The sequence below is a fragment of the Felis catus genome, chromosome D1, assembly GCF_018350175.1.
Source record: "Felis catus isolate Fca126 chromosome D1, F.catus_Fca126_mat1.0, whole genome shotgun sequence".
Lineage (NCBI taxonomy): Eukaryota > Metazoa > Chordata > Mammalia > Carnivora > Felidae > Felis > Felis catus.
Window position 1 is genome coordinate 81116316 of NC_058377.1, and position 14755 is coordinate 81131070.

Here is a 14755-nt window from a genome sequence, read left to right on the forward strand (position 1 = left end):
AGAGCGTGTGACTCTTGATCTCAGGGTCATGAATTTGAGCCCCATGTCCGGTGTACAGATCACTAAAAATAAGTAAACAAATAAACTTTAAAAAAGTCGTAGATGCTTCTATTATATTTCACTGCAGTGAGTTATTATCACTGATGAATAATAACAAAGGCACTGATTCGGCAAGCCCTCCTATTCCAAAGCTAATAAGGCCTAAAGGATTAAAAAAGGTTTGCATAATTTACATATGAGCAATGGAGCCAGATTTTACTGTGAACAACATTATGAGTTTATAAGTCATTTAAATTTGGGTTTGCACTGAATGTCGGGACCTGGAAGCTAGACTGTTTTTAAAGATCATCCAGAATTCCTGTTACTCACGAATCCTCTCTAGGATTAGTACAATTAATAATTGTTCAAATATATTTGGGTATCTCTGGAGACAGGGAGCCACAACCAAAGAATATCATTCCGTATTGGATAACTCTTAAAATTATGTTGGTCCAAATACTTACAAGTTATGCTTTCAGGGTTAATTGATGAATTATTTCCTGTAAAGTAAAGATAGTACTCACTGGCTGTTTATGTGCTTATATCCCCAGTTGCCTGAACTATTCCACATGTGTATATGTGTAATTTCTTTGTACCTCCTAGTATTTCAGCATTCCCTTTTGATACCTATAGATACCTTTGCATATCCTTTTGTTACCTTGTTGACATCTATGAGGATAATTTTAAATTTTGCTTTATAAAGAACTGGCTTTCAGTAGTATTTCTGTCAATATCAGAAATAACCAGTGAGTGTCACTGTTCTAACACAGACAGATACTCATGGGTTTGTTGTCATAAAATGATCAACAACATCTTGCAGAAGCCATAAAAACTTGTAATTATTCAGAACACAGGCAGTGGGCTGGATGAATCAAGGGTCCTCTTATTCCACCCACGTCAGCTACTATAGAAATTTTGGACAGATTTACTGGTGCCTTTTTTTTTTCACTAGTCTACTTCAGTGTTGCAAGAAGAGAATTTATTTTGCTTTCTCTTCAAAATAAAAGACTGTCCATTTTTTTTCCCCTAAAATGTTCTTTCTACTACTCAACCATTTATTTTCTGTAAATAACTTTCTCCTAATTTCTGGTACATATTGTTATTTCTGACTTGATTTCAATTATTTACTCAATTGATTATTGATATAAAGGGGAAGACAGTAATTCTGAGGATTCATTTGTACTAGGTTTCCTTCTAGGCATTTCATGTATACCTTTTCTTCTAACTCCACAATGAGGAAGTCCTTATTCATGCTATTGTATAGATCAGGGAAAAGAGACTGAGATACGTTAAATAACTTGACTCAGGGTGACATAGTAGTACATCTGACATTAGAAGCAAAGATTGTCGGACACCAGAGCCCAATACTTTCCATTACATCCTCCTGCCCTCAGACTATACCTGCAAAAATGGGATACTTAGAAACTACTATCTGAATTGTTGTGAACATGTTTGGATTTTGATGAGCTCCATAGATAGCATCTCTTTCCCATTGCCTGAATTCTGAACCAATTGATAAATAGAGCACTAGAGACTGACGGATATCAAAAGGTCGGCTGTATAATTGATGAAAGCTAGGGCAATAAGACTTTGATGTGTGGCCAAATGAGCTTTCCCAACTTCCTCTCCTTCTGAATCTGAGACCTGCCCATCAACTAGGTGACCCAGCCAGGAAACCTGAAGCAACTCCCATAGTGTCAGACCCCTTATATTGTGGCAGGAGAAAGGGGAACAGCCCAAAATGGAGAAGAAGGAAAAAAGTTTTATCGTACTTGAAAATGACAAAACACCCTGATAAACTAGGTTTTTCCCCAAAGAAGAAAAGCTAGGAGTATACTCTACTGAAGTTCCTCCACGTAGGATTATTTTATTAATATGCAATTTTATAATGCAGATTATCAACAAATACAGAGAATGGTGGAAAGGAGTACTCAGCTCCTTCTTGCCCTGAATCCAGGATTTTTTTCTTTAAAGAGTTCAAGTTTACTATTGGTAACAATAAAAAGATGTTTTAAAGACTATCAGTATTGTATTGCCAACAGACAGGTAATACATTTACAAAACATTTATAGAATTTTATATACAAATAATGAATTTAGGAAATAAAGTAAATTAAGACACTACTAATACAGGAGGAAACCAAAAGAATCATCAGTACTGAAAAAAAAGTGAAATGAAACCAGAATTTTTAAGAGTGCAGGGTACTTAAAGTAGAGAGATATACCACAAACTCATAATCAAGTTATGTATGCCCCATAATTCCCTTACAAGGATAATCAGGTGTTTATCCTGTAAGCATTTGTGCAATGATGAATTCTTAAGTTTTTAAACTCTTAAAGATGCATTTAAAAAGGGATGTGAAAAAGCTACTCCCTGAAACAGATGTTTTTTATATCTGCAATGGCAAGCAAGATTATTTCAGGCATTGTAGGGCTGGTTATCGTCTAATAATTATAAGGACTTGAATTTTTACACTTAGTGAAATGGTAATTCACTGAATGAAGTGTTTCAAGCAAAAAAGTCATTTCATTTTTAATTCATCTGCCTCATGTGTCTTCACTCTCAATCCCAAACCTACGTTCATGGTGGGCAGTAGAGACACCACTTAAGAAACTCGCAGCAGTGGAGAGGGTGAGAAGATATGGATAGGTTCTGGATATACAGGTACTTAGAAAGTGGATTTAATGAGGGTTATGAAAGAAAAGTATCAAGATTTTGGTGTCTAAGATCTCCTCCATCGATTGAGATGGGAAAACTATGGTTGAGTTGGGTCTGGGAACAAATATCAGAAGACTCATAAGAACGTTGAGTTTGGACACAATTCTTTCAGACCAAATAGAAATGTAAAGACAGATGTGATGTAAATGCCTGGAGTTAGGGAGAGATATCTGGATGGGAGATATGCATTTACGAGGTATGAGCATATAGATAATATTTAAAATTATGAGACAGGTTAGATCACCAAGGATAGAGAATAGAGTAAAGAAGGGAAGGGTCCAAAGCCTGAGTCATAGACCTTTCCAAAGTTAAAAGGTCAAAGGATGAGAGGAACATACAACAGAAACTAAGAAGGAGCATCTATCTAGAGAGTTGGCGAAGAGCGAAGGAACTGTAACACCTTGGAAGCCAAGTGAGGATAGTGTATCAAGGAAGAAAACATAAGCAATTATGTCAAATGTCCCTAATGTAGCCAATAAGATGAAGATTAAGACTGACTTTTGAGTTTGGCAGTAAAGAGACCATCAGTGACCCTATTACAAGTCTTAGTGGACATATGGGGCAAAACAAATGAACAAAGAAAACCACAAAACTTGTGGAAGATTTAAGAAGAGCAATTAGTAATGTGACTATTGACTGTACTTTTGTGGAATTTTGGAGCAAAAGGAAACAAATAAATTGAGAAAAAAAGACATCAGGAGAACTGGAGCCAAAAGAGGTTGCTTTTTTTTTTCTTTCTTCTTTCCAATTTTTTAGGGATTAATGCTTTCATGGTGATGGGAGGTTGGACTTGATTCTGTAAGGAATCTTTCTATTCAAAAGCATGAGGGAATTATTGGGCTGAAGGAGGTGAATAAGCAGAGGAGATGGGTTTAGCTGGGAATGCAGTTAGTTTATGTAGAGTATCAGGCAGGAAGTCAGAATATATGGGTACAGATGCCAGTATGTGGGTGGAAGCTGTGGAAGTTTTCTATAGATTGCTTCAATCTCAGTGAAATAGGAAGCAAAATTATCAGCTGAGAGTGTAGAGTGGGGAGGAGGTGGGTGTTAGAAGACAGAATTTGAAATAAGGGAATAAAATATAAAATAGTCTTCTAGGTGAGTAGGAAAACAAGATGACCAGGGAAAGATATTGACTGCTGGTCACCATAAAGGACCCACTTAAGGTTATGAATATGAATTTGAGGGAGATAAGTCTACCTGTTGGCACATTTTTTCTTCTAATTGTGGTTTAACTTCAGGTGTACATGTGGAATTATTATGCCTTGGACACACACACACATCTCACATTTAAAAATAATTATTTTGTATCTTTCTTATTCTATTCAAAGCATATTTTTGCGGTGCCTGGGTGGTTCAGTTGGTTGAGTTCATGACTTCAGTTCAGGTCATGATCTCACAGTTTGTGGTTCAAGCCCCACATTGGGCTCTTTGCTGACAGCTCAGAGCCCAGAGCCTCCTTCAGATTCTGTGTCTCCCTCGCTCTCTGCCCCTCCCCCACTAGTACTCTGTCTCTCTTTGTCTAAAAAATAAATAAACATTAAAAAAAAAGTTAACAAAAAGGCATATTTTTTTTTAATTTTTTTCTTTTTTTTCAACGTTTTTATTTATTTTTGGGACAGAGAGAGACAGAGCCTGAACGGGGGAGGGGCAGAGAGAGAGGGAGACACAGAATCGGAAACAGGCTCCAGGCTCTGAGCCATCAGCCCAGAGCCCGATGCGGGGCTCGAACTCACGGACGCGAGATCGTGACCTGGTTGAAGTCGGACGCTTAACCGACTGCGCCACCCAGGCGCCCCAAGGCATATTTTTAAATAATATACATTTTCATGTTATAGCTTGTCTGAGATGGTATTTTAAAACATAATACAAATGCCCGATAAAGTGTCTCTTAGACAATTGCTGATGTTTTTCCTCCTTTTGTTTTTTTCCCTCTTGACGGTGAATCTGATTTTAAAAACAAAAAGCACCCACTTCAACTAACATAAGCATTGAAAACTATTTTAAAGATCAGTCTCCTTCCCCTCATTACAGATTAGGAAACCAAAGCCCACGGGAGAGGAATGGTACACAAAATTCCATTTACACACACACACACACACACACACACACACACACACACATACATAATTTTCCAACCAAACCTCACTTTTTTTTTTTTAGAGCTTTGTCATGGATCCAACTCTGCCTTATGTTACGATGTGGCCAGGGGGTATTACTTATTCAGATTTTGGCAGTCGTATAGGAGCAAGCTGCTGGAGCTTTCATTATAGATATTCTTCTGCAGAACAGGTGTGTAGAAAAAAGTCTATGCTAATTCCCAGCAGATGCTCAACCTGTGTTGTCCCATATATGCACCAGCTCAGCTGAAGCAGAAGTAACCTATCCCTGCATAATATCACTCACATTATTAAGAAAATGGCACTACTGTTGCCTGGTTACCTCTTCATTTTCCTAATTGCCTCTTCATAATGTGAGTTTCATAAGCTATAGCAACCCCATGGAAAAACCAGAATTACAGAGAATTTCCACTGTCATCAGCTTTCCAATTTCCATTTGGAATTAAAAATCTAAATACCTTGACCTGTCTCTGCCATAGCTTTAGAACCTTGGTTAAGTAACTGAACTTTCTAGGACACTAGTTTCCTAACCTATTAAATGAGTAAAATGGACCTGGTCAGTGGTTGAAGTACTTTTAAAGTAGCTACACTCAGGCTGTGTGAGATGTGAAAGTGAAGTAGAGGTTTTATTTAAACCAGAGCTAAAGTAGCTCAATTGTGTACACTCTGAACACCCTCCTACCTTCCTAGATTTCCTTGAGAAGCTACACAGAACCCAAGAACTCCAAGGATCGTGCTTTTAAAACTGCTAGATGACAGGATCTAAATTTCTTTTGGCTCTGTCATTCTATAAGCCTTTGATGCTATGCCAGAGGGGTGTATGTGTGTGCATGCGTGTGTGTGTGTGTGTGTGTGTGTGTGAGAGAGAGAGAGAGAGAGAGAGAGAGAAAGAGAGAGAGAGATGAATGAATGATTCAGGTAAAATATGCTTATGCATCTATTGTTGCACAGATAAATACCTTAATACCATAGAGCATTGACTGTTTTATTTTTTCCCCAATGATGTAGTTTCAAAGGAAAAGAAGTAGGCTCAAAGTGAAATCAATATAGACCTTTGCCTTCTCATCTCATTTTTAAGCCCTATCATATAAATAAACCTGCATCTGTTAGAAGAATTATTACGGTTAAAGGCGGTAGAGAATGATTAATATCAAAAATTTCAAAGTGGGAAAGAGACTGGTGATTCAGCCCTGCTAAGCTCCAGGTACTGGTCAGAGGCTGTATAGGCACCTGCCAGGATCCAGCCAAACTGCCAGCCGTCATGTGGTATCTGTCTTACACAACTCCTTATACATGAACTGAATGTTAGCTCAATTTTTGGAGAAGTGAGGGAAAAAGGCCCCTTCATACAGAAGTGGCTAATGTAGAAGAGTTCACTAAAAAAAAAAAAAAAAAAAAAAAAAAAAAAAAAAAAAAAAAAAAAAAAGACACAAGTCAGAATACCTTTGATATTCTAATGAATAAACTGAAGTCTTTCAGTACTATTTTCAGGGTCACCTGGGTGGCTCAGCCGGCCAAGTGTCGGACTTGGGCTCAGGCCATGAGCTTGTGGTTCATGAGTTTGAGCCCTGCATCAGATTCTGAGCTGACAGCTCAGAGCCTGGAGCCTGCTTCAGATTCCGTGTCTTCCTCTCTCTCTGCCCTTCCCCTATTCACACTCTGTCTCTCTCTCAAAAATAAATAAACATTGAAAAAAAAACTTAAAAAAATAAATACTATTTTCACAAATTTCTTTATATTTATCTCACTACAGAAGTAAAATAAATAATTACAACAGCTGGAATGTATTTAAAGTTCAGAGAAGAAAGTTATTATTATTTGGATGTTAGCATTTTTAATATTCTAAAATATTTATTTTCAGCTTTTACGTAGCCGTATATATGTATGAAAGAGATTATAATGCCATGAGAAAAATTGTTACCACCAGCAATATATAAAAATAGCTTGATCAAACTCTCGCAAATCTTAATTATTATCCATTTTTAGCTCTGCTAATATGATGCCATATTCTTGTTTTCACGTCATTGATTATTAGTGAGGATTAATATTCTTTAGTATTTAAATATTTTTAATATTTTTTTTAAATTTTAAGTTGTTTTATAGAATAGAACAAGCTTTCCATTTCATTTTTTTTAAGCGACTTAAAGGTATCACTTGCAGCAATAGCCAGTGTAGATTAACATTTATGTGATGTTTAGTGTTAAGGATTCATATGTAATATAAAAGTCCCCAAAGAGGAGCATTACCTCTTTGCCCATTAGATTCATGTTAATTATTCTATTATTTGAAATTAACATTCTCAAATTGCAGGCTGTTCCTATAAAATTTTATAATAATGAAAGGTACATTCCCCCATTACATCTCTAAGCCACTCACCGCAGATAACTACTATTACAACTTAATGTATACATTACTCTATGGTCTTGCTAATTTATATAGTACAGGTAAATACATATTAGAGGATGGGTTGCAACCAGGGAAGTCATAGTATAATAATTTTTGAAACTTGATTTTTCACTTAAGAATATAGAATAATATATTTTTATATCAGTCCATGTAGATCCACCTCATTCATTTTCTTTAAGATTTTGTTTTTAAGTAATCTCTATACCCAGTGTGGGACTTGAACTCACAACTCTGAGATCAAGAGTCACATGCTCTACCATCTGAGCCAGCCTGGCACCCCCATCTCATCCATTTTAATGACCTTTTCATAGGATTGTAAAATGTAGACATACAAATGTGTTTTATGATTTGTTTCCCAACTTTAGGCGTAGTAAAGCAATAAACACTGTGCATCTATATTTAGGCTCTGTGTGTGTGTTTCAGGAAGAGAGACTCTCAGGAGTAGAACTGTTCCATTAAAGTGTATGTGCATTTTCAGTTTGTAAGTCACTGCCAAACTGCCCCTGGTGAATGGGACTTGCCAGTTTAAAGTCTTATCAAGACTATATGGCAGCACCCATTTCTCTACATGTTGCCAACCCTGGCTATTATGAATGTTTTTAGAAATGTTGGCAATCTAATCACATTTTGTTTTAATTCTTACTCTTTAATTGTTCCTAAGTTTTCACACTCTTTTACAAGAACAATCTCCATATATGTGTTAAGGAATGACTGCAGTTTATTTAAAAAAATAATTTTTTTTAATGTTTATTTATTTTTGAGACAGAGAGAGACAGAGTATGAATGGGGGAGGGTCAGAGAGAAAGGGAGACACAGAATCTGAAACAGGCTCCAGGCTCTGAGCTGTCAGCACAGAGCCGGACGTGAGGCTTGAACTCATGGACCGCGAGATCATGACCTGAGCTGAAGTTGGACGTTTAACCGACTGAGCCACCCAGGTGCCCCTGGAATGACTGCAGTTTAAAGCATATCTTGATTTCCTCTTCCATTCACTTGTTAATATTGGATTTCTAGAAACTTTCATGAGTAATGTCTAATTTTTTGGATGATAGAGAATGTGCTCAGAAATAAATTTTTTGGCTCCCTAAAAGAGAAACCCTATGGCTGTGCCTTCCTAGCAGCCTGGGCTGTGGGCTGGGGGATGTATTGCCATTTGGGTAACTGCTGAGGTGTAGAGTTGCTAACCGAACAACATGAACGGAAGACCCACTTTTGAGTAATTGTTTCACGATTGCTTCAAAAACCTTTATCATCCATACGTGGCATTCATATTTCTGTATAATAATTCCACATATACTACTGTCTTTGAGCTAAACAACCAGCTAATCTTTTTTCCCCACCTCCTAAAAGCTTTCCTGCCTTAGAAGCAGAACTTTTACCTTCCCATGTTTCATAAAGTTTGTATTTATTTTCCACCTGACGCGTATCTATATTTGTCTTTAGGCCTTCCACAAATTTATTCTAGAAAATCTATTTCCTTTCAATCAGATGATTAAATTCAATGTTTTCCCTAGATCATACTATATATCCCATACCTATATCCATGTCTATATTACAACTATGTGCAAAGTCAGGTTGCAGAGGGTTTGATAAGAAACATATTTTAACCCTAGTTTAATAATTTGGAAACTACTTTTTAATAAGAGAATAGGGACTTTAGATCACCCAGTTCCATCCCCTCATTTTACAAAGACATAAATTAAGGAAAAGGGAACTTCCCAAGGTTATCCACTTAGTTGGTCATGACTCATTTTCATTCTGAACTAATGAACTAATGAGCATTATTTCTTTGAAAAGAAAAATTCACACAAACACCTTTGATCCTAATCAAGAAGAACAGGTGTAGGTTAACTTGCTTCAGCATTTATAGTGTGTAATTCATTCTGGTTTAGAGATCATCATTCATTGAATCAGTGTTTGCAAGCAACATTGATGAGTCTCAGCTTTTGCATTTGAATGACTTCTCACGTTGGCTGCCCTTCCTTTCCAGATTATATGCAGTTCCTCTGATGATATTGGTGTCCAGATTTGTCAGTTTATTTAAGCTACTTAACCAGATTAGTTTAGGCTTTTCCATTGTGTAGGACTACAGACCTAATTTTTGCCTTAGTCATAAATCTTAACAGAGGGCTTTCACAGCAATAGCAATTTTGATTTCCAATATTTAACAAGTAGTCTGAACTTACTTAAAAGCCAAAATTTTAATGAAATATTTTAACTCACTGTTGTGGTTCTGAAGATGAATTAGTCTAATGTGAAGTTCTTCTTTCAACATTCTTTACTGAGCTTTCTCTAATTTTCATACAAGATTTAAATATTCAGCCAGATATACATACTGACATAGAAACTAGTATTTTGAACTTGATAAACATAGACATAGAAGACAGCCTTTCCAACTACATTTAGGATATAGAGTTCTCCCAAGATAAACACTATAGTATTTTCAGTTCTTTGCTTTTTGTTTTTTGGTTTTTGTTTGTTTGTTTGTTTGTTTGTTTGTTTTTTCCAAATACTCCACTTCATGTCTTCTTTGGTTTCCTTTCTTTCTTCTGCAACCAGCTCTTGTCATTGGTCAGGAATCTGTCTTGGCCCCCTGTACTTTTTTCTTCCCATTTTCTTTTCCAAGGGTTTACTCCTTATGTAGATTCAGCCTTCACCTTTATGTGCATAACATCGTGGTCTATGTCTCCTACTCCTATCTCCCCCTCAGGCTCATGAGCCCATGTACTGAATTATCCCAAATTCAACCCAAAGTAAGTAAGTCTGAAACTGGGCCTATCATATCTCATACCTACTTGACCTTCCTCCCTGTTTAGCCTGTGGAAAACATGTGTCAGGTCTCTGGAACTTAAAATATTAACATGAACTGTCATTTTATTTCTGTCTCTCCCCTTTTTCAAATTCACCAGCCAACTATGGTTTTCTGATGTATCTTTTGTAATGTTGCTCATATATTTGAGTTTCTACTGCTACAACCTTGATTGGAGTTTCAACCTACCTTTAAGAGTTCCCAGGTGATCTTGGAAACTTTTCCATAATCTTCTGCCCACAATTGCCAGATTAATCTTCCTATAACTTGCTTTCAGTAATTAGGACCTCTCTTCAGTTTCCTTCATATGCAGTTAATGATCTAGTGAAAAAGACAAGATTTTTCAGTTTTGTTGACTATTGCATGATTGAATTGGACTACATGTTTCTTGGCTTCCTTATGTCATTCTCTGCATCTATTGGTCTGAGTTACACTAACAGGCCTCTCACAAAGCCTTGGCTATTTTACTTCCACACGATCCTTCATTATTTCTCACATTGAATTAACCTTGTAATCTTCTTGGTCTACCCAAATTCTTCAAATTCATACTCTTCAAATTCAGCTTAAATCCTATCATTACCTGAAAATGTTGCTTAAAATTACTATTGCAATTCTGAAAAAAAAATCTAGTCTTTGCCTCCCCAAAACCATTTTATCTGTTTTGTCATATTCATAGCATGAATGGAACATCTAAACAGGCTTCTATATAAGTGCTAGGTAAGAAACCTGGGCTTAAGTCTCAGCTCTGTGACTTCCAAGCTGCATATTTCCTACAAGCCCATAAAACAACACACACTGAGTCTCAGTTTGCTCATCTGTGAAGTAAGTTGGGTTAGATTAAATAGTCTTCAAATCTCTTTCAATCTTATGATCCATAAACTGATATTTAAAGGCATTTTGTGCAACACAGTATAAAATATACTCTACTTTTATAAAATAAACTCTACTATTATAAAACAGACTCTATTACATATTTATCTGGTGATCATTAAATTTCTCAAGCCCCTGCCTTTATAAGAATATTCACACTCCAGAATAAAAATAATAGACAAACTATAGAATTGTTTTATTTCTGTTATTGTAAGAAACCAATTTACTTAGTTGACCTGCTACTAAAATATGAGGCTTCCTACTAAATAGTTTCTGATACCAATTCTAGTGTGAGGGGGAATCCCCATACCAACAAGCAATTCTTGGGATACGAGCTGAGTGTCATAAAACTCAATTCAATTATAACTCTATTTACCTGGAGATAGCATTGGATTCCACAGGTTATAAGCTCAGTCCTGTAAGACTCCTCTCCCCCCACCTCCAGATGCCAGTCCTAAACCCAGGTTATCACCTGTGCTTCTGATGGGCCGGATACAAATTTGAGATTCCAGCAGCGCCCTTCTTGGACTTCATACAGATAAACATGAAGGAATTACTGTAATTATAGGCAGAAGAAGCTGTTGATTGCTACCACTTATTGAATGCTTACTATGAACTAGGACCGAAGCCAGAACTTAACATCACAAATGCTAATTTATAAGCATAGACTTTAATGTTTACAACAACATTCCAAGGTAGTTATTATTATTCCTATTTTGCAGAAGAAAAAAAATGAGGTTAGAGATCTTAATCTCCCCACAGTCACATAGCAACAGTAGATGATAGCAACATCTACTATATTTTATTAGGTATCTTTTGAGGCTTAGAAACATTTCTGGAGAAAGGCTTATTTAAAGGGAATGATTATTTCTAAATGGAGGTGTCACTTAGAAAAGTGCCTGTCAAGGTAGCCTTAGAGCTGAGTCTTCTTTTAAAAGAAGAGTAGACTTTCCCTCAATCTCATGGGTAGAGAAGGCATTTTAGGCACAGAGAAAAGATTGACCAAAATTCCAGAGTCAAAGAAGTAGAGGTCATGTTCAGGGAATTCTGGTGATTTGGCATGGCTGAACAGAAGAGCAGAGGGTGAACAAAGAGAAAGATACAGCCTTTGAGTTTGGGTGGGCAGGATATTAGAAGAGCGCATTACTCACCCCGGGAAAAAGTAATTGGAAGGTCTAGCCATTCTAAGCTTTTTCAAAGTCGACAGCTAAATCAGCTTGCATAACAGCACACAGACCTACCCACCTGCTTAGTTTCTAATGCAATTTACTGAAAAGTTGTGTCTTCCTACACACTTCTTTATAACTAATTTGACCTATACCAGATAGCAGTTTTACAGCAGCTATAGTCAACATGAAAAGCTCTTTTTTCATGATAATTTTCTATTCTCTTTCTGGTCTACTGAGCTTCTAAGCAAAAGTTTTCTTGTTCCTTTGTTCCCTCTCACAGGCTTGCGAAAGTTGTGCTCATCTCATTGTGAGCTAGAGAAGAGTGTGTGGGCTGCCAAAGGCAAACACAGTGAAGGTGAGTTATGAGGGTGGAGTTTCAGATGCTCTCACCAACTTTGCTCTTCAGTATAATGGTGTAGCAACTGCAGAGTCTTTGTGTGGAGTGAAAGTTTAACACTAATGTGCAGGATCACATTCATGTGATTAATGATCAATGTGACACTTTAGCTTATCATGCAGTTTGCAAAGCACATTCGCACCTGTAATTTACTTAGTTTTATCCCAAGCTGCTGGTGAAATTGCATTTACTTATAAATGTCTTATGCAAGATCTTACATACAAAAGCATTTGTACCACTTGTTTTGAAGAAATGTATTCCCATTATAAAGTAGTATCTTGGTAGTCTTAGTAAGTATTAATAAATTGATCAGCTAAAGGCCACTGCACAAACCAATTGATATACACTTAATTATAACTTGTTTTTTTTAAAACTTTTTTAAAGTTTCTTTATTTTGAGAGAAAGAGTGAGAGAATCCCAGCAGGCTCCACACTGTCAGTGCAGAGTTCAATGTGGGGGTCTAACTCACAAACTGTGAGATCATGACCTGAGCCGAAACCAAAGGTTGGACGCTTAACCAACTGAGCCACCCAGGTGCCCCAACATTTACTTACTTATAATTTTAATATAAGATGTTTAATGTAGATTTTATATGGCTAATTTTTATATATAGGCAGTCCTTGAATTATGGTGGTTTAACTTACAATTTTCCATTTCACGATTGTGCAAAAGTGGTAAGAATTTAGGAGAAAATGTACTTTGAATTTTGATCTTTTCCAGGCCAGTGATATGTAAACCATACTCCCTCATGATGCTGGGCAGTAGAAGCCACAGCTCCCAACCAGCCAGCCACACGATCACGAGGGCAAACAACCAATGTATTTAGAATCATCCTGTACCCATACAACCATTCTGTTTTTCACTTTCAGGAGAGTATTCAGTAAATTACATGAGATCATCAAAACTTTATTATAAAATAGGCTTTGTGTAGATGACTTCACCCAACTCTAAGTGTTCTGAGCACATTTAAGGTAGGGTAGGCTAAGCTATGATGTTCAGTAGGTTAGATGTACTACATGCATTTTTGACTAAAGATATTTTCAACTTACGATGGGTTTATTGGGACATAACCCAATGAACATATCTACATAAAACAACAAACTGCTCTAAAAACCTTAAAAGTTAAAAGTTAACAATAAACCAACACATAATAGGTAAAAGCAGAAAAATGCAAACTATATTTAACAATCAACTTTTTTTCCTGAGATCCAATCATAAAGAGAAAGAACAAGGCTATTAGTTAACCAACTGATTGGTTACTGATTAATGAAGTTAATTAAATTGTTGTGGTTAGAAAATAGATCACCCAGAAAGTAGATAATCAAACAAGAAAATATGAAAACAGAGAGACAAACATTGGTAATACTTGTTACTCTTTTTTTATTTTTTTCTTAAAAAATTTTTTTGATGTTTATTTATTTTTGAGATTCAGAGAGACAGAGTATGGGGCAAGGGGGCAGAGAGGGGGAGAGAGAGAGGGAGACACAGAATCTGAAGCAGGCTCCAGGCTCTAGGCTGTCAGCACAGAGCCCAGCGCAGGGCTCAAACTCATGAACCGTGAGGTCATGACCTGAGCCAAAGTTGGACACTTAACTGTCTGAGCCACCCAGGCACCTCTAGAGAACTCTTAATGGGAGAATTTACTCTGACCCAAGATATCCCACTGTCTCAACACCATATGGAGATGGATATATTGAGCTACCATAGCCTAGTGCTATTAACCTTTCAAATTGTATAACTCACTTTCCTTGTCTTGATTCCAGGCTTTACAGAAATCTTTGCATTAGAATCAATTTTCCAGTGTGTGTGTTTTGGGTAATGTTTGCTGAATTTATGCCATAATTTCCAGTATCCAAAGCAATACTATTTTCCATGACATAACAATAATTTTATTAGCATTGTATTGGTATCATTTTATTCCAGGGTTTGTACCCTTTGACCAACATCTCCCTATTCCTCTATCTCCATGACCTGGTAGCCATCATTCTACTTGGTTTGTAAGAGTTCAACTTTTTTAGATTCCACATGTAAGTAGGAACTTACAATAATGTCTTTCTCTGACTCATTTCACTTAGCCCTCACATTGTCACAAGGGGCAGGGTTTTCTTTTTTTTTTCCTCATTTGAATAATTTCCACTGTGTGTGTGTGTGTGTGTGTGTGTGTGTGTGTGTGTGTGTGTGTGTTTATCCATTGATAGACAACTTAGGTTGTTTCCATGTCTTGGCT

At 36.6% G+C, this 14755-nt stretch overlaps 1 protein-coding gene and 1 long non-coding RNA gene across 2 annotated transcripts in view; one reads left to right on the forward strand and one right to left on the reverse strand.

The window, feature by feature from the left end:
* The window catches only part of ANO3 (anoctamin 3), a 426276-nt gene that overhangs the window by 115327 nt on the left and 296194 nt on the right, over positions 1-14755 (forward strand). Inside the window, exon 2 of the mRNA XM_023239658.2 lies at positions 12412-12486. Coding sequence (XP_023095426.1) covers positions 12412-12486 — 75 coding nt within the window. The remainder of the gene's footprint in view (positions 1-12411; positions 12487-14755) is intronic.
* Positions 10303-12498, reverse strand: LOC109492062. The gene is made up of 3 exons (XR_002145782.3): positions 12114-12498; positions 11435-11518; positions 10303-10413 (listed from the first exon to the last, which is right to left on the reverse strand). It is a non-coding gene; the product is annotated as an uncharacterized LOC109492062 (long non-coding RNA).